The sequence below is a fragment of the Polypterus senegalus genome, chromosome 17 (genome assembly GCF_016835505.1).
Source record: "Polypterus senegalus isolate Bchr_013 chromosome 17, ASM1683550v1, whole genome shotgun sequence".
Taxonomy (NCBI): Eukaryota; Metazoa; Chordata; class Cladistia; order Polypteriformes; family Polypteridae; genus Polypterus; species Polypterus senegalus.
The window spans coordinates 4819141-4840168 of NC_053170.1; the positions used below are offsets into that span (position 1 = coordinate 4819141).

Here is a 21028-nt window from a genome sequence, read left to right on the forward strand (position 1 = left end):
AGTTTAAGGCCACGCTTATTTTATGAAGTCCTGGTTGTTATGTGACCTTTCCAGGTTTGGCACGGTTTTCATTTTCTCTTACTGTATTTTTTTTTAGCTCAGTTTGTATTTTTAACCTGTGTAATCCAAATTGAGCTTCAATTTCCATTTTACTCCTATAATTTTTGATTTTTAAAAATGTATCTGAAATCTTCTGAATACCATTTAGGAAGTCTCTGTTTTGTGGGGTTTTGTTTCTTCCCGTAAATACATGTGATGTTACTAGCATGATGTGCTAAAAGGTCACCACCTGACATGTTTTCCTTATCTAAGATTGTGGATAAACAACCAAATATCAAGTCTCTTTGTGAACTTTCTGTTTCCTTTTCTCTTGTTTTGATTCTCTCTGTGTGTCTTTTGACTTTGTTTTCGGTTTTGTGTATTGGACAATGACATTATTTTTATTTCTTTTTTTGACTGATACATAGCACTGTACAGGCCTGAAAGCCTGCTTTTTGAGTTTGGGGCCAGGCTCATTTTGGGAAGTCCTGGTTGTTATGTGACATTTCCAGGTTTGACACTGTTTTTATTTTAAGGCCTTAGCTTTGTTTTTCATTTACACCTCTTCTCTTGATCTTTTATAAAACTCAGCTGCTGTTTTCTTCATAGCAGCTTACTGGCCTGGCCTGTGTAATTTTGAGACCTTATCATCACTTTTCCGTCTTTTTGTGCTGTAGCTTCATAACACCAGTACCTTGTTGAGACATTCCCTACATCATGCTTGAGTTTTTCAACCCTTATTCTTGGATTCCATTTTAAGACTTTGTAAATTCTCTAATTGTTGGAACTCTTCTCTTGTTCTTGGATGTTTATTGTTTTCTAAATTAATGGTTTTATTTGCTCTTGGGTTGAATCTTAGCCATCAGCAACTTGGTATTTTGCTTATATTTTTAAAAAAACTTTTGTAACTGAATTTTATAATTATTAAAAAGCTCTTTTTTTGTTCATTAAGCCAGGGGTTTCAAAGTTCCCCTCTCACTTATGAGATTTCTAGGCCCTACTCTTTTGGAGGTGCTTTGTGTTTTCTGACTCAGGCCCACTTTTCTCAGGGTTTTGCTGGAGTTCTGAAGTCTACTTTTGACTTCAAAGATTGTTTTTAAGTTCCCTCAGCCTTGCACTCACCACACTCAATTTTCCTTGGTATATTTTCTTCTTCAGACCTTTACTTTCTTTCTCATCCACTGCTCCCTTTCAAACTTTCACCTTGTGCCCTACCTTTTTTCCACCTCAGGCAATATAATTTACTTTTTTCTTAGCATTGTATAATTTTTCACTCACTGTTTCAAATACTGACTAAGCTTCTCCATTTTTCTATAATGGCTCATCATTTGGGTGAAACTTCCTGTTATTGCAGCTCACCTGCTGGCGGTGGAGCGGTGGTACGGCTATTTTAATTCATACCGTCTTTTATGTTTTTCACACTCCAGGAAAGTCTTCAAACACGTCTTTGGCGAGCTCGATGTTGATGTCAGTGCCGTCACAGCTCCTCCATCGAGTGGCAGCATCTGTGTTACAGCACTCAGCATTCTGCTTTTCAAAGTTAAGTTTGTTCTTTGTGGTGTCAGTAGTCATCTCGCTGTCTGAAATTCAGACTATTGATGTGATGCCCAAAAAACGTCAGAAAAAAAAAGATAAAAAGGTGGAAGGTTCATATTGTTAGATTAGTTTAGATTAGATTTGATATATTTAATTAGTCCCCGAGGGTGATTTCCATGGCAGAATATGCTCTTCTTCTAGTTCGTGATTATTACTTGCTGGACTATAGGTTTTCTTTGCTCTTGGGAAGCATCTTAGCAAGAATCATTTAGGACTTTATTTAGATTTTATTAATCTTTGTAAATAAATATCATCCATAAATATCATTTAATAAAAAGGTATTGGTGCATTCATCCAATTACTATGTCTCTGCCATTCCAATGGATGGCGCATCACAAGTATTTGTAGCAATTAAATGCATTGCATTTGTCATTCCAACAAATCGTGCATCACATACATTTGCAGCAATGCACTTTATTGCTACAAATGTTTGAGATGTGCCATCTGTTGGAATGACAAATGCAAAGCATTTTATTACTACATCCATTACAAAATGCATTTCAATAGATGTTGCACTGCAAATTTTAACACAGGTCTATGTTGATTGCTTAGATTTCAACCCATCTTAGATGAATTGCACAGCTAATCTACATATGTAAAATGCTAAGGTCTGTTCATCTATCATGCAATTACTCAAAAACTGCTGGAGCTAGAACCATGACCTTTGTCTTAATTGAAATCTCATGACCTGAAACGTTATAGAACTGCAGAGTGGCTTGTGTGTGTGTATTTAATATGACAAAGTGATTGAAAAACCAAGTGACATTGCAGAAATAGAGCAGCAACATTTGCTGAACATCAAGCAAATTCCAATGTTATGAAGAACACCACACAAGGAAGAAGAATAAGAGCATCAGGCACATCACAGAGGGTGATTAAGTGACAAAGACTAAATAAAAATAAGCAGACAAGATGTTACGAGAAAACTTCAGAAAAAAATGAAGAAAGAAAGTGTGCAAGGTTCAAATTGTTAACTTATTTTAGATTACATATGCTTTTTTAATCCCCAACGGGAAATTCAAAAGCATTCCACTGCAAGAACACAGAATACACAGATACTAACAATATAAGACAAAAGAATGAAAACATATAATACAATAAATATTTTGTGCAAGTGACTGTGGTATATCGAGCCTAATATCTTCCTATGGCTTCTGGAAGGAGTGAAGGATGGAATATCAAGAAGAAGCATTGAACTGCTAATGGCAGAAGGCTAACAGATCCCCAGAGGTGCAAAGCAGGCTTTCCTGATGAGTTTGATTGAGCATTTTGCACTGCCTGAACTCAAGTTGTTCCTTAGCACGAGCAACACACTGGCTGCTACAGAAAGGTATAACATTCCCAGCAGGGGGCTGCACATGTCAAAAGCCTAGCGTCTCCTCAGGAAGTACAGTCTGCTCTGCTCTGGCTCTTCTTATATAGTGCCACAGTGTTGTCAGACCAGACCATTTTGCTGTTCATATAGAACCCCAGGAACGTATTGTTCTGTTCCACCTCCACTTCCTCCCCCTGGGTGGTGACTGATCTCAGGAGTTCCTTAGCACAATGGAGGTCCACCACCAACTCTGTTGCCTTGTTGATGTTGATTGGCAGGTGGTTCTCCCTGCACCACAAGACTGGTCTCCATTACCAATACCTGTCAATACCAGGAGTGCATAATTAAGGAGGTTGTGGGGGCATCGAGATGCATAGCCCTTAGCTTGTTTTCTGCTGTTGGGGGGCAATACCTCCATTTTAGCCATTAAGACTTTATCTATAAGCAGAGCCAGTGGCAGAGAAGAGTCTGTGGCAGAGGAGAAGCATCTGAAATTTTGAGGTGGGCGATGACATTGGAGTTAAAGTGAAGCTGTTGTGACTACCCAAATGAAACTCGACTTTGGCTTCCAGTTCCAATAAACAGTGAAGTAAAAATAAATACTCACTACTGAAATTTGATTTTATAAAAGCTGGCTGTTTTTTACTTCATTTTGTAGTGGATTATATTATTAACACACCCTTGTGATGGACTGGCACTTCATCCAAGTTTTGTTCCTGCCTTGTGCCCAATGCTTTCCAGGCTAGGCTCCAGCTTTCCAATGACCCTGCTCTGGATAAGCAAGCTTTGTTAATGGGTAAATTTATTATCTTATTAATAAAAACAAAAACACATAGGACACTTGTATCTTTGACTTCCTCCCATATACACCTACTGTTATGACCTGATTTATTTTTTGTTTTGTTCCTGTTCTTGGTTAGGGATTTTTTAGGGTGCTGAATTAAATTTTTCTATTTGTTATTTTTTACTTTTGAAGATCTTTAAGTATTTTTGCAATTTTGTCTTTCAATGTGTCCTGAAATTTTGGTGTAGCATTGCCATGTAGCAACATCTCATTGCTTGGGGGTGCGGCACCAGAAGTTGCATCATGTGATGTCATCAGGATGAGCATATAAAGACCTCAGCATCGTGTATTGCAGTTTGTCTGGGATTGTGGTTGCATTCGAACTCTCTTAACCCTGGTGTTGTGTGGTACAAAAACTGTACATTTTGGTTTATATTTCCATGATATTTTGTTCAAGACAAGACAACAGATGAACTACATTCAGGACAAATCAAAGCATGTCTTTTTCACAGTTATATCTCACTTTTAAAACAGCTGTTCCAACAAAGAAAAGAAGACATGCTGGTGGTTCAGTTACTTTATAACCTGAGAGAGGATGGCCATCTAATTATTTTAAATCCTGAGAAAGGAAGACATAGCGACACCTCAGAGAACATAAAAAAGTTTTATTGTTTGGGGAAACAGACAGTGAATTCATTCATCATATTGACAGCCAGCCCATCAGAATATCTAACAATCACATCTTGCAAAACCCCCCAGTAAAATTTTAGAATAAATATGCCTCATCTGAGGAGGGAAAAAGGGAGTAAGGGAGTAAGGAAGGGGGGAGGAAGAAGAAGGGACATCAGAGGAGGAAAGAGCGGCGTCAACGTGAAGCCGTTTCCACATGGTCGTCAGAAATGCATCATGAGCAACTACGAGTGCTCGATCATAAGCCGCCTGCGACATTCATCCTTGTCATCTGTAACTTTTTCATAAGCTTTTTCTAAAGACTACATATATCCAGACTTTTCTATCAGTCCTATTTTCTATTATTCTTTGTTCCAGTGGTATTATTATTATTTTTGTAATAAATACCATGCTGCTTTTAACTTTCTATGCTTTGTCTTAATGTCTATAGAGTGATTGAAGTAATAAGGTCGATTTCTTTGAACACCTGGCGCGGCCAGAGGTTTGCCATTACCTCTGTGCTGCGAGGTTTACTAAGGCTGAGGGTGAGAGCTCCGCTCAATAGTAGGGAACAGTACTTAAAGTAAGGCATTCTAGGCTGATAAATGGCTGAAAGTCAAGGATGCTGAGCCTTTGTATGTTTAAATGTATTCTTTTAGACCAAAAAGTAAAATTTAGGTCTGAGATATCATTAAAACATCGTAAGTTGTTCGTGCTGATAATAAGTAAGTCTCTTGAAGTGCTGAGAGAGTGACAGGCTGTGTTATTCCTAAGGCACTTGTGTGGTTTAAAGGTTAATCCGCTGTGTGTGTGCCATTCATGGGGCACTGTTGTGATAAGGGTCAGTGTGTATGTGTATAGCTATGTATGTGTGTGTTAATCTTAAAGTGCAACAGTAGACCAACCCGATAACGAACATGACGAGTGCACTTACCCTCGAAGAAAAACAGGTAAAGGGTAAGTAGAGAGAAATACTACTATAATACAGTTGGCTAGTCTTCTTTGTGTTCTGACTATCATTTCAGCTTAGTGGTTTTGTGTTGCTGACTAGATTTTTGAATTCTTGGTCCCAATTTTTCTGCTTACTGATGTCACACACATGCACATGGGAGGCAGCTAAAGGGCTCAAAAGGTATTTTCCAATCAGACCAAGGGGTGGCAGAGTGCATCAATTCTTTCTCTTTTCTCCCCACGTGAATTTCGGCTTGGTTCCGACCCAGAAGACGTCACTTCTGATTCCTCCCTCCAAGAAGTTGCAGCCCCATGACCTCATTTCCGGTCCCGGTCCCAAGATCCCTCCTCTTCCTGCCGTTCCACTATATATGTGCCATGTTTACTAACCTGGGCAGTTCTGTTTGGACTCTTTGTCTGTAAAGATCATTTTCTCAACTTTTTTTCGAATTTTTCAGCCAATTCTCAAGTATATGGGAGGCTGCCCCAAAACTCTTGTGTGTCAAGGCTTGATTATTTACCACACTGATTACGTTTCATCTCCTGGACCCTTACTTCAAAACTCACTGCCATTGTCTATTGCAAGCTGTACACCCACTTTAACAGATTCATCAGCACACCTGATTTAGAAATGATCATGAAAGATAAATGTGTTATACATGGAAAATCCACAATTCTTGTATTTAGGAAACACAGTCCACCTGGTAAATGAACAACACAAGCTCAGAAACACCAGAAAGGCACTTCACCCGTAACTGATACATAAGCACAAGAGATCGTCTGAAACTGTGATCCTGTATCATTTCAATGAGAGATGGAGTCAGCGTGATCTGCACAGAGGAGTGGCACTAATGTTGTGCTGACAGGCCACTTTGAGTTTGAAAATAGTGGTGAGAGTCAGAAAATACAAAGACAGAAGGTCAAAAAAGACAAAACGGAAAATTAGCACCAACATCACAGACTTCAGATTTGATCATAGTGCCCACTGGAATGCATGCCAAGCCAGACTGCCACCTTTAATAGTCGGGGAAATGATGACTCACTGACCATGTGACTATAAGGAACTATATTACATAGACAGAGAACATTTTTTGTGAATTTACCATATATCTATAACAGATAGGTAAATGTGAAAAGCATTATATAATAGATATAACAGAGAAAGAGAGACATTAAAGGTGAAATAGATACATTGATAAGAGAAGAACTATATGATAGATTAAAAATAGATCAGAAAAGTTCTATACAACAAAGAGATAAACAGGTAGGAAAGGCCCTATATGCTAAATAGAGTGAAAGAAAAGGCACTATATGATATACATAAGTAGATCACAAAGGCACTATGTAAGAGACAGTGAGATAGACAGGAAAGGCACGATATAAGAAACAGATAGCTAGACAGGAGAAACACTATATAAGAAAGAGATGTCTAGATGGATTGGAAAGACAGTATATGATAAATATATAAGAAATGTGCTATACAAGAGATTAATAGGAAAGGCACCATATAAGAACAAGATATCTACAGTAGAAAGATATGAAACACTATATAACAGATAGATAAGAAAGGTGCTATATAATAAAGAGAGATGTGAAAGGTGCACTAGAAAGGAAGACAGATAGTCCAATGGGTAGTTAGATAGATATGAAAGGTACTATATGAAACACATAGAGAAGAAAGGCATAGATAGATACAAAAAGTACTATATGATAGATAGATAGATAGATAGATAGATAGATATGAAAGGCACTATATAATAGATATGAAAGGCACTATATAATAGATAGATAGATAGATAGATAGATAGATAGATAGATAGATACAGTGGGATGCAAAAGTTTGGGCAACCTTGTTAATAGTCATTATTTTCCTGTATAAATCATTGGTTGTTATGATAAAAAAATGTCAGTTAAATATATCATATAGGAGACACACACAGTGATATTTGAGAAGTGAAATGAAGTTTATTGGATTTACAGAAAGTGTGCAATAATTGTTCAAACAAAATCAGGCAGGTGCATAAATTTGGGCACCACAAAAAAGAAATGAAATCAATATTTAGTAGATCCGCCTTTTGCAGAAATTCCAGCCTCTAAACGCTTCCTGTAGGTTCCAATGAGAGTCTGGATTGTGGTTGAAGGTATTTTGGACCATTCCTCTTTACAAAACATCTCTAGTTCATTCAGGTTTGATGGCTTCTGAGCATGGACAGCTCTCTTTAACTCACACCACAGATTTTCAATTCTATTCAGGTCTGGGGACTGAGATGGCCATTCCAGAACGTTGTACTTGTTCCTCTGCATGAATGCCTTAGTGGATTTTGAGCAGTGTTTCGGGTCGTTGTCTTGTTGAAAGATCCAGCCCCGGCGCAGCTTCAGCTTTGTCACTGATTCCTGGACATTGGTCTCCAGAATCTGCTGATACTGAGTGGAATCCATGCGTCCCTCAACTTTGACAAGATTCCCAGACCCTGCACTGGCCAAACAGCCACACAGCATGATGGAACCACCACCATATTTGACTGTAGGTAGCAGGTGTTTTCTTGGAATGCTGTGTTTTTTTCCTCCATGCATAACGCCCTTGTTATGCCCAAATAACTCCATTTTAGTTTCATCAGTCCACAGCACCTTATTCCAAAATGAAGCTGGCTTGTCCAAATGTGCTTGAGCAGACCTCAAGCGGCTCTGCTTGTGCTTCCTCTGCATCACTCTCGCATACAGCATCTCCTTGTGTAAAGTGGCCGAATGGTTGAACGATGCCCAGTGACTCCATCTGCTGCAAGATGATGTTGTAGGTCTTTGGTGCTGCTCTGTGGGTTGACTCTGACTGTTCTCACCATTCGTCCCTTCTGTCTATCCGAAATCTTTCTTGGTCTGCCACTTCGAGCCTTAACTTGAACTGAGCCTGTGGTCTTCCATTCCCTCAATATGTTCCTAACTGTGGAAACAGACAGCTTCAATCTCTGGGACAGCTTTCTGTATCCTTCCCTAAACCATGATGGTGAACAATCTTTGTCTTCAGGTCATTTGAGAGTTGTTTTGTGACCCCCATGTTGCTACTCTTCAGAGAAAATTAAAGGAGGAGGGAAACTTACAATTGACCCCCTTAAATACTCGGATTCACCTGTGTATGTAGGTCAGGGGTCACTGAGCTTACCGAGCCAATTGGAGTTCCAATAATTAGTTCAAAAAGTTTGGGAATCAATAAAATGACAACGCTGCCCAAATTTATGCACCTGCCTGATTTTGTTTGAACAATTATTGCACACTTTCTGTAAATCCAATAAACTTCATTTCACTTCTCAAATATCACTGTGTGTGTCTCCTATATGATATATTTAACTGACATTTTTTATCGTAACATCCAACGATTTATACAGGAAAATAATGACTATTAACAAGGTTGCCCAAACTTTTGCATCCCACTGTAGATAGACCTGAAAGGCACTATATCATAGATATAAAAGACACTATATAATAGATATATATGAAAGGCAATATATGATAGATAGATAGATAGATAGATATGAAGGGCACTATATAATAGATAGATAGATAGATAGACAGACAGACAGAAATTCGTCACTAGATACTGGGGTCTTCCCAGACTGTCTTAAGACTGCTGTAGTTAAACCCCTACTTAAGAAACATAATCTTGACCCCTCGGCTCTTGAAAATTTTAGACCCATCTCTAACTTGCCCTTCTTAAGTAAAGTTCTAGAAAAGGCAGTCATTATGCAGTTAAATGACAACCTAAATAAACATGCTATTCTTGATAAATTTCAGTCAGGTTTTAGAACAAATCACAGCACAGAAACTGCACTCGTTAAAGTAGTAAATGACTTGCGGGTAAATGCAGACAGAGGCCATTTATCTGTTCTCATCCTCTTAGATCTGAGTGCTGCATTTGACACCATTGATCACAACATTCTTAGAAATCGCCTTAGTCAATGGGTGGGCCTCTCTGGCAGTGTCTTAAATTGGTTTGAATCCTACCTGACAGGGAGAAAATATTTTGTTAGTTGTGGGAATTACAACTCGAAGACACATGATATCCAATATGGTGTTCCACAAGGCTCTATCCTGGGTCCGCTGTTATTCTCAATCTATATGCTTCCGTTAGGTCAGATTATCTCAGGGCACAACGTGAGCTACCACAGCTATGCTGATGACACACAGCTGTACTTATCAATAGCACCTGATGACCCCGATTCCATTGATTCACTAACACAATGTCTGACTAGTATCTCAGAATGGATGAATAGTAATTTTCTCAAGTTAAATAAAGAAAAACTGAAATTTTAGTGATCAGCAATAATGGATACAATGAGGCTATTAGAAATAAACTGGATACATTAGGATTAAAAGTCAAGACGGAGGTAAAAAGCTTAGGGGTGATTGTTGACTGTAATCTGAATTTTAAATCACATATTAATCAGATCATTAGGACAGCATTTTTTCACTTAAGAAACATAAGTAAAGTTAGACCTCTTTATCACTGAAAGATGCTGAGAAATTAATTCACGCGTTTGTTTTCAGTCGACTAGATTACTGTAACGCACTCCTCTCAGGACTACCCAAAAAAGATATAAATCGTTTGCAACTAGTGCAGAATGCAGCTGCTAGAATCCTAACTAGGAAAAGAAAATCAGAACACATTACTCCAGTTTTGATGTCACTACACTGGTTACCTGTGTCATTCAGAATTGACTTTAAAATTCTGCTTATGGTTTATAAAGCCTTAAATAATCTCGCCCCATCTTATATATCGGAATGTCTGACACCTTATATTCCAAATCGTAACCTCAGATCCTCAAATGAGTGTCTCCTTAGAATTCCAAGAACAAAACTTAAAAGAAGTGGTGAGGCGGCCTTCTGCTGTTATGCACCTAAAATCTGGAATAGCCTGCCAATAGGAATTCGCCAGGCTGATACAGTAGAGCAGTTTAAAACACTGCTGAAAACACATTACTTTAACATGGCCTTTTTATAACTTCATTTTAATCGTAATTTAACTTAATCCTGATACTCTGTATGTTCAATTCATCATAACAACTATTCATGGTGGCTCTAAAATCGGTACTGACCCCTACTCTCTTTTCTGTTTCTTTTTCCGGTTTCTTTGTGGTGGTGGCCTGCGCCACCTCCACCTACTCAAAGCTTCATGATGCTCCAACAATGATGGACGGATTAAAAGGAAGAAGTCTACGTGACCATCATCATCATCAAGCCCTTCCGTGAGAACCCTAAATCCAAAGAGGACTGTTTCATTTATGTTAGGTAGAATGCCCAGAGGGGACTGGGCGGTCTCATGGTCTGGAATCCCTACAGATTTTATTTTTTCTCCAGCCGTCTGGAGTTTTTGTTTTTCTGTCCCCTGGCCATTGAACCTTACTCTTATTCGATGTTAATGTTGATTTATTTTTTATAATTATGTCTTTCATTTTTCTATTCTTTAATATGTAAAGCACTTTGAGCTACTGTTTGTATGAAAATGTGCTATATAAATAAATGTTGTTGTTGTTGTTGTTGATATGAATGGCACTATACAGAAGATAGGTAGATAGATAGGAAAGGCACTATATAATAGATAGACAGATTGACAATTGTGAAACAACTTATATAATCAATATATGAAAGGCACTATATAATTATTAAGAGAAGAAAGACACTACATAAGAGATAAATGGAAAAGGCACTATATAACAGACAGCCCCACACCGTCCCTTCGTTTAGATCCCATTCCCTTTTCTTTTCATGAAGAACATGAAGAACACCCGGACTGTATCTCTGGATTTTGATTCATGTGGAGAGCCCATCAAGAAGAGGCGGCGTCTCTTACCGTAAACGCATGAAGAGGATGAAGGCAACCAGCAGGGCCCCCAGGGAGATGCAGTGGCCCATGTAATTTATGATCACAGCAATGTGGTAATGCAGTTTGCTCTTTTTCTGAAAAATAAAGAAAACAAAAGAAACAAACCAGTGAGTGCATCTGACAGGGAGAAGACAGCAGCACCAACTTGCCGCCTACCCTACATGCTGCTATCTGTTTTTGTTGTTATATATGAACGATAAGCAGGCGGAGCTGAACTGGGAATGTGTTTGTCACCTGAGTCCAGAACTGGGATCCCATTTGTCTTTCTTTACTCTCTGCATGACTGAGACCTGACCTGGCACCATGGCTGATGCTTTCCAGTACAACCTGCTGGGTTTGCATGGCTTAACGGAGGTTTGGACTGATAGTCTGAATGATCAGTATTCTAAGTATTGTATAGTGGTTGATGTGGCTCACTCTCTCTCCAAAACTGAATTGTTTCTTTGACTGGGGTTATATGAAACTGGAACTTTCCAGTTGGAGTTCAAGCTGTAAAGGGTTCAACCTTCTATCTGGTTGATTGCTGGGCGGGCCTTGTAGATCACAGTTGGTTAGATCGGCTGTCAGATTCCTGAATGCACACACAAGCTAAGATGAAGAGACCCACAGTGGATTAAACTTTTTTCCAGCTGAGCTTCTTCTCGGATGAATCAGCGGGGCACAAATGTCAGAATTTAATTTCCCGGAAACCCCCTTGATCTCTGGCCTTTTTTGCATCGGCTTCTCTCCCACAAGGTAATTGCGGTTGCCTTCACCAGACATGCGGTGTGAGTCACACAAGGCGCCTGCCTGGTGATGCATGAGCCACCACCGATAGCCGGCCTAAATATTAATGAGCGCTCGCAGTTGGGCTGGCGGCCCCGGTGACATTTGCTGCTGCAACTCGTCTTGGCACTGCCCAAGTGAGAAGCAATCGAAAGGGCTGTCCCCCTAATTGACAGTTGTCACATTAGCCATCCACCATCGCTCCGCTCTCATGCAAATTTACACTTTGGCGTTTGTCCTGAAGCAGAGGAGGGAAGCAAAGAGGCAGAGGAAAGGAGCACTTTGAGGCGCCGCTGTAATAAGCCGGTGCTCCCCAGCCTGCTGCTTCCTGCGTCGTTAGCAGAGCCCCGGGCTCTCCCTCTCTGGGGCTTTATGTGTTAATTAGAGAGCTGCTGTGGCGCAGGATCTGCGTGGGTTGTGCTGAAGAGGAATCTTCTCCTCCATTGCTATTCAAGTCACGGAGGCTCGGTGTGTTGGACCTCCTAAGATGTACGCGGTGACAAGCGGTGATCTGACAGAGAGGCAAAAGATGCATAGAGGAGTACAGGGAAAAATGGCACAATAACACTACACACAGACTGAGCTGCCCCTTGTTGCCAGTCTTCCAAGCGTCTCTATAAAAGAAGAAAAATGGCTTAATTGACTATTACAGAAAAGAGAAATGAGTACAGGGAAACAGGTGTTCTGTGCCTAAGAAGTGTACTGAGATGGGCATCCTTAGCTGTAACCCTGTTTAAATGTTAAAGTGCAAAAAATAGCTAAAAGTATAGGGGGAGTGTGTTTTATGCAGAAAATGCAGAAAAACATCAGGCTAAAATAACAGTGGCTCCTGCTGACACCTTTTAATGAAAAAAAACAAACCAAAACAAAACAAAAAAACTACAGCCTAAAGGAAACATGTCTCATCTATTACATAAGGAGGGATGTGTAAGGGAAACAAATTCTGTTGGCATAGAAATATGAAATGCAATGAGGAGGGCATCCTGAAATGTACACTTGTGCAAAGTAAGTGATAGGAGGTCAAGAAAAGAAAATGGTGGACGAGGGAGGAGTATAGGGAGGATGTACTCTATGCAAAAAATACATAATAACACTACACTCCAAACATAGGCACCCCCTGTTGACAATCCATCGAGGGACTCCATGAAAGAAACAGGAGTCCAGAAGAGACATGGCTTATCTATCACAAAAAGGATGGATGAGTACAGGGAAACAGGGGTTCTGTGCCTAAGAAGTAAGAAGTGCATTTAGGTGGGCAAACCTGTTCAGATCTCCAGGTCAGAAAAGGGAGGCCAAAAAAAGTGGATTGTGGAAGGTAGTAGGAGTATAGGGGAAGAGTGTTCTGTACATAAAGTTCACAAAACAGTTCCAAAATGCAGGGGCACCTCTGCAGATGATCTATCAGGAGACTCAATAAAGTAACAGGAGCCCATAGGAGATATGGCTTCTTAATTACAGATAAAAAGGAAGAGTACAGGGAGTCAGGTGTTCAATGCATGAAATAAAAACGCGAGCAAACAAGGGTGTCCTTAAGTGTACACCTGTTCAAAGCACCATGTAAGGAATTGTAGATCAACATAATAAGATGATGGAAGGAGAGAGGAGTATAGGGGGAGTGAGCTCTAAGAAGAATATGCAAAAAAAACAATACAGTCAAATCGTATGTGTCCCCTGCTGCTGATCTTTTAAAAATCTCTAAGAAAGAAACAGGAGTCTAAAGGAGATATGGCTTATCTAACTGAAAAGAGGGATGAGTACAGGGAAATAAGTGTTCTGTGCTTAGAAATAAAATGTGGGCTAAGAAGAATGTTCTTAAATGTAGACTTTTTCAAACCACTGTCCAAGAAATAGGAGGAGAAAATAAACAAATAAGTTAATGTAAGTATGGAGGAGTATATGGGAAGTATACAGTTGTGCTTGAAAGTTTGTGAACCCTTTAGAATCTACATATATAATTCACTAAGGCAAGACAACCATGGAAAGCACGCCGGAAGGGGCGTGGATTCACTAAGCCGCCGACAAGTGAGACACCTATGGCGCACGCAGGAAGGAGCCACGCCCACCAACTCCAAACCCATTGGATACGATGACAACTCACAGAGCCACGCCCACCAACTCGGACGTGACGACACAGAAAAACCGGCGTCATTTATATTCGTCTGTCGCAGAGGTCACATGCAGCTCCGAGCCACGTTGAATGTTAATAGAGGCATGTTTCTTGCGGAGGTGAATCGCCATATACGGCATGTAAAACTGTTTGCGAGGGGTATCCCATGGGATCCTTAAAACGTTCCTTTACAACTGAGGTTAAAACACAATGAAGTGAGCAGTCTTTAAAAAACGAGATTTTGGTTACAACGCACGACCGCGTGCACCATAGCAAACTGTTTTACACGCTACATACAGCAATTTGCATCCGCGACAAACATGCGTCTTCTTAGATACTCCTGCACTTTGTACACACCCCCCTCCCACCGTGGTCGGGTGTCTTGGTGGATTATATATAGAAAGGCAGCCAAAACCGCACAGAGCAATGAAAAGTCTACGTGAGTCACAGGTGCATCTGGACTGTACAAAGACTCGAGTGACGAGTTGGAGGTGAGCACATGAGCAGGCAGTGTATACTGAACGAGAAACCAGCAGACTGGCATGACGGAGGGAGCGGAGTGGATGTCCTTCTCCTCTCCTCCCGTTCCACCCTGAGCGCCACACGGACGATTGTGTGTTGGTTCGTTCCGTGCATTGGTTAAAACCCAATGAAGTAAGCAGTCTTTAAAAACCAATAAGCCTTGTGCCTCTGTTTCATTACCGTCTCACCTGCTTCACCAATGCAGGCCCTGCAACAGGCGATCCGGCGGCGTCATTCCCATGACCTGCCGGGCAGCCAACCGGGTAACCAAAGTCTTTGGGTTCAGGGGGGAGTATGGTTACAAACCTGAAACTTAAAGGAACTGACGGAAGGGCACCACCAGGTGTGGAGCCTTTCGCTTCATTTGACTCAACACAGGAAACCTCACCCGGCCCGGACACGCACAGGATTAACAGATTGATAGCTCTTTCTCGATTCTGTGGGTGGTGGTGCATGGCAGTTCTTAGTTGGTGGAGCGATTTGGCTGGTTATTTCCGAAAATGAACAAGACTCCCGCCTGCTAAATAGTTACACGACACAACAGCGGTCGGCGTCCAAATTCTTAGAGGGACAAGTGGCTTTCAGCCACGTGAGATTGAGCATTAACAGGTCTGTGATGCACTTGTATGTCCGGTACTGCACGCGCGCTACACTGAATGGATCAACGTGTGTCTACCCGCCGTGGGTAAGCCGTTGAACCCCATTCGTGATGGAGACCGTGGCTTCCAATTGTTCCCCACGAGCGAAATTCCCAGTACGTGCGGGTCATACGCTCGCACTGATTAAGTCCCTGCCCTTTGTAAAGCCCCCCATGGTCGGGTGGATTATATATAAAAAAAAGCAGCCTGAACCGCAAAGAACAATGAAAATTCAACGTGGAAACCGACTGAGGCGGTGTTTGGAAAATTAACATTCAACGTGACTCACAGGTGCGTGTGGACTGTACACAGACGAAAGCGACTCAGGTAGGGAGTTGGGGGCGGGCACATAAGCGGGCAGTGCGCACTGAACGAGCGCCGTTCAACCCCGTCCTTCACTTTGGAAGGAGAAAGCGCGACGGCGCTCCTCCGGTTTTCATTCACGGACAATTGTATGTTGGTTCCTAGCGTGCATTGTTGTAATGTTACTTTTCTTGGTGATTTATTAAATTACGGATTTTTCAAATCTTTATTTTTTCCTCTGTGCTTAAAAATCATTTAAAAAGCGGCCTGATTATGCGGCGTATGCTACGCCGCGGGTTGGCTAGTTTTCTATATTTCTGCATAAATAGCTAATACCTAAAACATCATCAGATTTTCACTCAAGTCCTAAAAGTAGATAAAGAGAAACCAGTTAAACAAATGAGACAAAAATATTATACTTGGTCATTTATTTATTGAGGAAAATTATAGAATATTACATATTTGTGAGCAGCAAAAGTATGTGAACCTCTAGGATTAACAGTCAGTTTGAAGGTGAAATTCGAGTCTGGTGTTTTCAATTAATGGGATGAGAATCAAGTGTGAGTGGGCACCCTGTGTTATTTAAAGAACAGGATCTATCAAAGTCTGTTCTTCACAACACATTTGTGGAAGTGTATTATGGCACGAACAAAGGAGATTTCTGAGGACCTCACAAAAAGAGTTGTTGATGCTCATCAGGCTGAAAAAGGTTACAAAACCATCTCTCAAGAGTTTGGACTCCACCAATCCACAGTCAGACAGACTGTGTACAAATGGTGGAAATTCAAGACCATTGTTACCCTCCCCAGGAGTGGTCGACCAACAAAGATCACTCCAAGAGCAAGGCACACCTGTAATAGTCGGCGAGGTCACAAAGGACCCCAGGATAACTTCTAAGCAACCGAAGGCCTCTCTCACATTGGCTAATGTTCATGTTCATGAGTCCACCATCAGGAAAACACTGAACAACAATGGTGTGCATGGCAGGGTTGCAAGGAGAAAGCCACTGCTCTCCAAAAAATACATTGCTGCTCGTCTGCAAATGAAAAGCGTTATGTTCAGAGAAAGGAAAACACTGCATAAGAACCTTATCCCATCTGTGAAACATAGTGGCGGTAGTATCATGGTTTGGAACTGTTTTGCTGCATCTGGGCCAGGATGGCTTGCCTTCATTGATGGAACAATGAATTATGAAATATATCAGAGAATTCTAAAGGAAAATGTCAGGACATCTGACCATAAACTGAATCTCAAGAGAAGGTGGGTCATGCAGCAAGACAACGACCCTAAGCACACAAGTCATTCTACCAAAGAATGGTTAAAGAAGAATAAAGTTAAAGTTTTGGAATGGCCAAGTCAAAGTCCTGACCTTAATCCAATCGAAATGTTGTGGAAGGACCTGAAGTGAGCAGTTCATGTGAAGAAACCCACCAACATCCTAGAGTTGAAGCTATTCTGTACGGAGGAATGGACTAAAATTCCTCCAAGCCGGTGTGCAGGAATGATGAAAAGTTACCGGAAACGTTTACTTGCAGTTTTTGCTGCAAAGGGGGGTCACAGCAGATACTGAAAGCAAAGGGTCACATACTTTTGCCACTCACAAATATGTAATATTCGATCATTTTCCTTAATAAATAAATGACCAAGTAAAATATTTTTGTGTCATTTATTTAACTGGTTTCTCTTTATCTACTTTTAGGACTTGAGTGAAAATCTGATGATGTTTTAGGTCATATTTATGCAGAACTATAGACAATTCTAAAGGGTTCACAAACTTTCAAGCACAACTGTACTCTATGAAGAAAATTCACAAATGCTGTACTCACAGACTGAGGTGCCCCCTGCTGCCAAACCTTCAAGAGTCTCTGTGAAAGAAACAGGTCTAAAGGAGACTTGGCTTATCTATTACAGAAAGAAGGGATGAGCACAGTGGAACAGGTGTTTTGGGCATAGAAATAAGAAGTGCACAGAGGTGGGCATCCACAAATGTTACAGCTGTTCAAATGTAAGTGACAGGAGGTTAAGAATAGAAGATAGTGAAAGGGGGAGTGTGCACTATGCAGAAAATGCTCCACCTGCCCTCCCACACTCTTGCAGCACACCCGTACACCGTCCTCTATGTCACAAATCACCTTCTTTCACTTCTTTCCAGTCACTCATCGTTCAATTCCAAGCTCATAAGCTCTATGGCCAGATGGAGGCTTTTAAGCTGCGGCCAATGTCCTCTTCTGGTTGTACCCCAGGAATGACTTGCAGGTTCTTGATTTTGTGACAAAGCCCTAATCACCATAGGAAGGGACACATGGAGCCCAGCGGGGGTGTCCACCAAAACATACTGCCCTCTAAAGGGGGATTCCCTTTATATTAATAAGAGCACTACACTGACACCCTTGAACTAGTTCAGAGCCTTCTAAAACCCTAATATTATCTGGTGGTGCCCCCTCTTGACTATAAATCATATTTTCCCCATGGGATTAATAAAGTTTATCTAATCTAATAAATGGTGTTACTACCTGATACAGAAGACAATCCTTATAGATAATGGGGGGAAATGCCCAATTGAACCCAGATTATTGGAGGAGTGTAGCAACAACAAGAATGTGCTGCCTAAGCTGTATGTCCTTGGGACCAGACCAGAATCTCAATGGGAGAGTCAGCACAGACAGTGACCAAAGCAAGGCCTGAACCCAGGATGGTGCCATCTTCTATGTAGCCCAAAAAACATGTTCTGACACAAATGTCAGTTGCTGAGAGTCCACGAGGAACCAGTATATGGCACCTAAAAGAAATGGCTTGGCTAACTGCTAATAGAGGGAGGGGTACAGGGAGAACAGCTGTTCTGTATATTTAAAAAAATGTGAGATGGGCATCATCAGTTGCCAAGTTGGCCCAAGCAATAAAGTGGGAAACAGGAAATCGATTGAATTGTTGTAATAGTGGGAGGATGGAGGAGTACAAGGGGAGTAGGCTGCATGTACAGAAACACATAGGTCTGGCATGAACAAGCTGCCAAGAACCGCTATGAGATAAAAGAGAGTCTTGGACTGAAATGACTTGACTAAATGGCTATGGTGGGAGGAGAAAAGGGAGAACATCTGTTGACTGAACAATAGCACTACATAATGAGAGACAGGCAGAAAGCCCAGCTGTCAACAAACCTGCCAGAGATACAAGGCTAAGAGCGAGCTTGATGGGCTGTACTAGTAGGAGAAAGGAGGAGTACAGGGCGGGGACCAGACTTGATGGTTGGATACTTATTATATTTATAATTACGTTTACATTGATTTGGTTAACAGATGCTTTTATCCAAAGTGACTTAAAAAAAAAAGAAGTCAACGTAATTGAGTAAATATCAGTCAGCAGGACTGTTTGGGAACAACTGAAGGCTTTAGAACCTAAATATAAAGTTCAGTACAATTCCTAGGTTATAAAAACCTATCAAAGCCATCATCAGTTAGACAGAAATGCACCAAACAAGAGTCTTCAAACTGTTCTTAAACATATTGAGGAACTCAGCATTCTGAATGGAGGTGGGCAACTTATTCCACCAGCATGGAGCTTACACATAAAGAGAGTCAGGACTGAGATCTAATACCACAGAGAAGTGTTATTACCAAACTCCATTCATCAGCAGAGAGTGATCGAGGAGGACCATAGGACCTCACAAGTGTCTCCAAATATACAGGTGCTGACCCACTGATTTCTCTCAAGCATTTAAACTTAACACGTGCCATTAGAGGAAGCCAGTAATGTGATCTGAGAAGAGGAGTGACACATGTCTGCCTCGGCTGACTGAACACCATTGTGCCACTTCCTTCTGAATCATCTGCAGTGGCATGGTGACATTTGCCAGTACTCCAGCTGGCAGAGAGTTGCAGTACTCCAGATCTGATAAGACCAAAGCTTGGACCAGGAGCTGTCCTGCATACTCTGTCAGGTACAGTCAGATCTTGTGGATATTATATAGAGGATATTTTAAGACCAAGAGACCGTAACTACGTGGTCTTTGGAGAACAAATGGTCAGCAATTACCACCCAAGGTTGCGTAAAAACGTAGTGGGTGTTAGCCATAATGAGTCGAGCTAAACAGAGATAGGGTGCTGAACAAACAAACAAGCTGGGATAACAAGAAGAAGCATCTTTTCCAGGTTGAGCTGGAGGTGGTGTTCTTCCACCCTGGTTGCAATATCAATGGGACATTCAGAGATTCTACTTTATACCGTGTGGTCCTTTGGAAGAAAGCATATCATCAGCACAGCACCGATAATGGAAACTATGGGACTGAATTATGGTGGCTAGTGAGGAGATGTATCCAGACAAGAGGGGAGGGTACAGAACTGATACTTGGACCAACCCTGTGGTGCACCCATGACTTCCCTCCATGCCAGGACATATAGTAGGATCTGCCAAAGAGGTAGGACTCAAACCACCTCAGGGCAGTCCTAGCGATGCCAAGATCAGAGAGATTAGAAAGATCTGATGGCTGACCGTGTCCAAGATAGAGGATAGATTTAGTAGAATGACGTGTTTGTAGCTCTAACCTGCTGTTAGGTGTTGACAACAGTTAAGCAAAGAATGGCCCTTCTTGAAGCCCAATAGATTTCTTGCTGTATGTCCATTTGTGGAAGAGATTAAACTGGACCAAACTGAATCTGTCCAGTTTTCACATCCAGGAATCCCAGGCAAATGAACCCAACCACCTTCTGATGGTCTGCGACATGTGCAAAAGTTACCCTGGTGCAACTCACGCCCACTGGCAGGCTCTTCTAAGCTACTGGACAGCAAGCAGGTGGCCAGCAAAAATAACTTATGTGGTAGGCCTCCCAACAGGGGTACGCACTGCAGACAGCTGTAGAGGGTACAGATGAGTGCAGGGTTCAAAGTACCCACTATAGGCCAGAATTGTGGGTGAAATATTACCAAGGGGACAGTGTGTCATATATTCAACAGAGAACATCCCAGATTTTAAGGGACACAGTCTTGTAGGGGGCAGTAGGTAGATCCTACTCATTACTGTTCATATACTGTAAGTGGTCAGGCTTCAAACTACTTAGCCCTTAAAAGAAACTCTGAGCTGCGGGGCTATAGGAATATCTAGGGCCACCACTATAGGGAGCATTTGTGGACATGGGTTCAACTGGTGTGATAAAGTGAGGCCAGAAGAGAGGTTAGCTATTTCAGTCTGGTGTTTATGGATTCCATGAACGTGGAGTAAAGTGGGGAGTGGGTTAAGTTGAAGGAAGGTTCAGCTAATCGGTTGAAGAGAGGACAGTGGTGCAGGTGCACACTTTATTCAGGTGTGAGGGGTTCAGGACAAAGGCAGCTCTCAAGTTTGCTGCTGTGCAACATTGCATGTATACCAGCAGCCACCAGAGGGAGCTCTAGGGGGACATCTAAGGGGCTGACTTTAATTAAGGGTTCAGCTTATGGGATGAAGAGAGGACAGAGGTGTGGGAGGTAGAGG

At 41.4% G+C, this 21028-nt stretch overlaps 1 protein-coding gene across 3 annotated transcripts in view; it reads right to left on the reverse strand.

The window, feature by feature from the left end:
- Positions 1 to 21028, reverse strand: part of crhr1 (corticotropin releasing hormone receptor 1) — a 225861-nt gene that overhangs the window by 55138 nt on the left and 149695 nt on the right. For all 3 annotated transcript variants that reach the window (XM_039740119.1, XM_039740118.1, XM_039740120.1), the window contains one exon: positions 11197 to 11303. In XM_039740119.1, coding sequence (XP_039596053.1) covers positions 11197 to 11303 — 107 coding nt within the window. The remainder of the gene's footprint in view (positions 1 to 11196; positions 11304 to 21028) is intronic.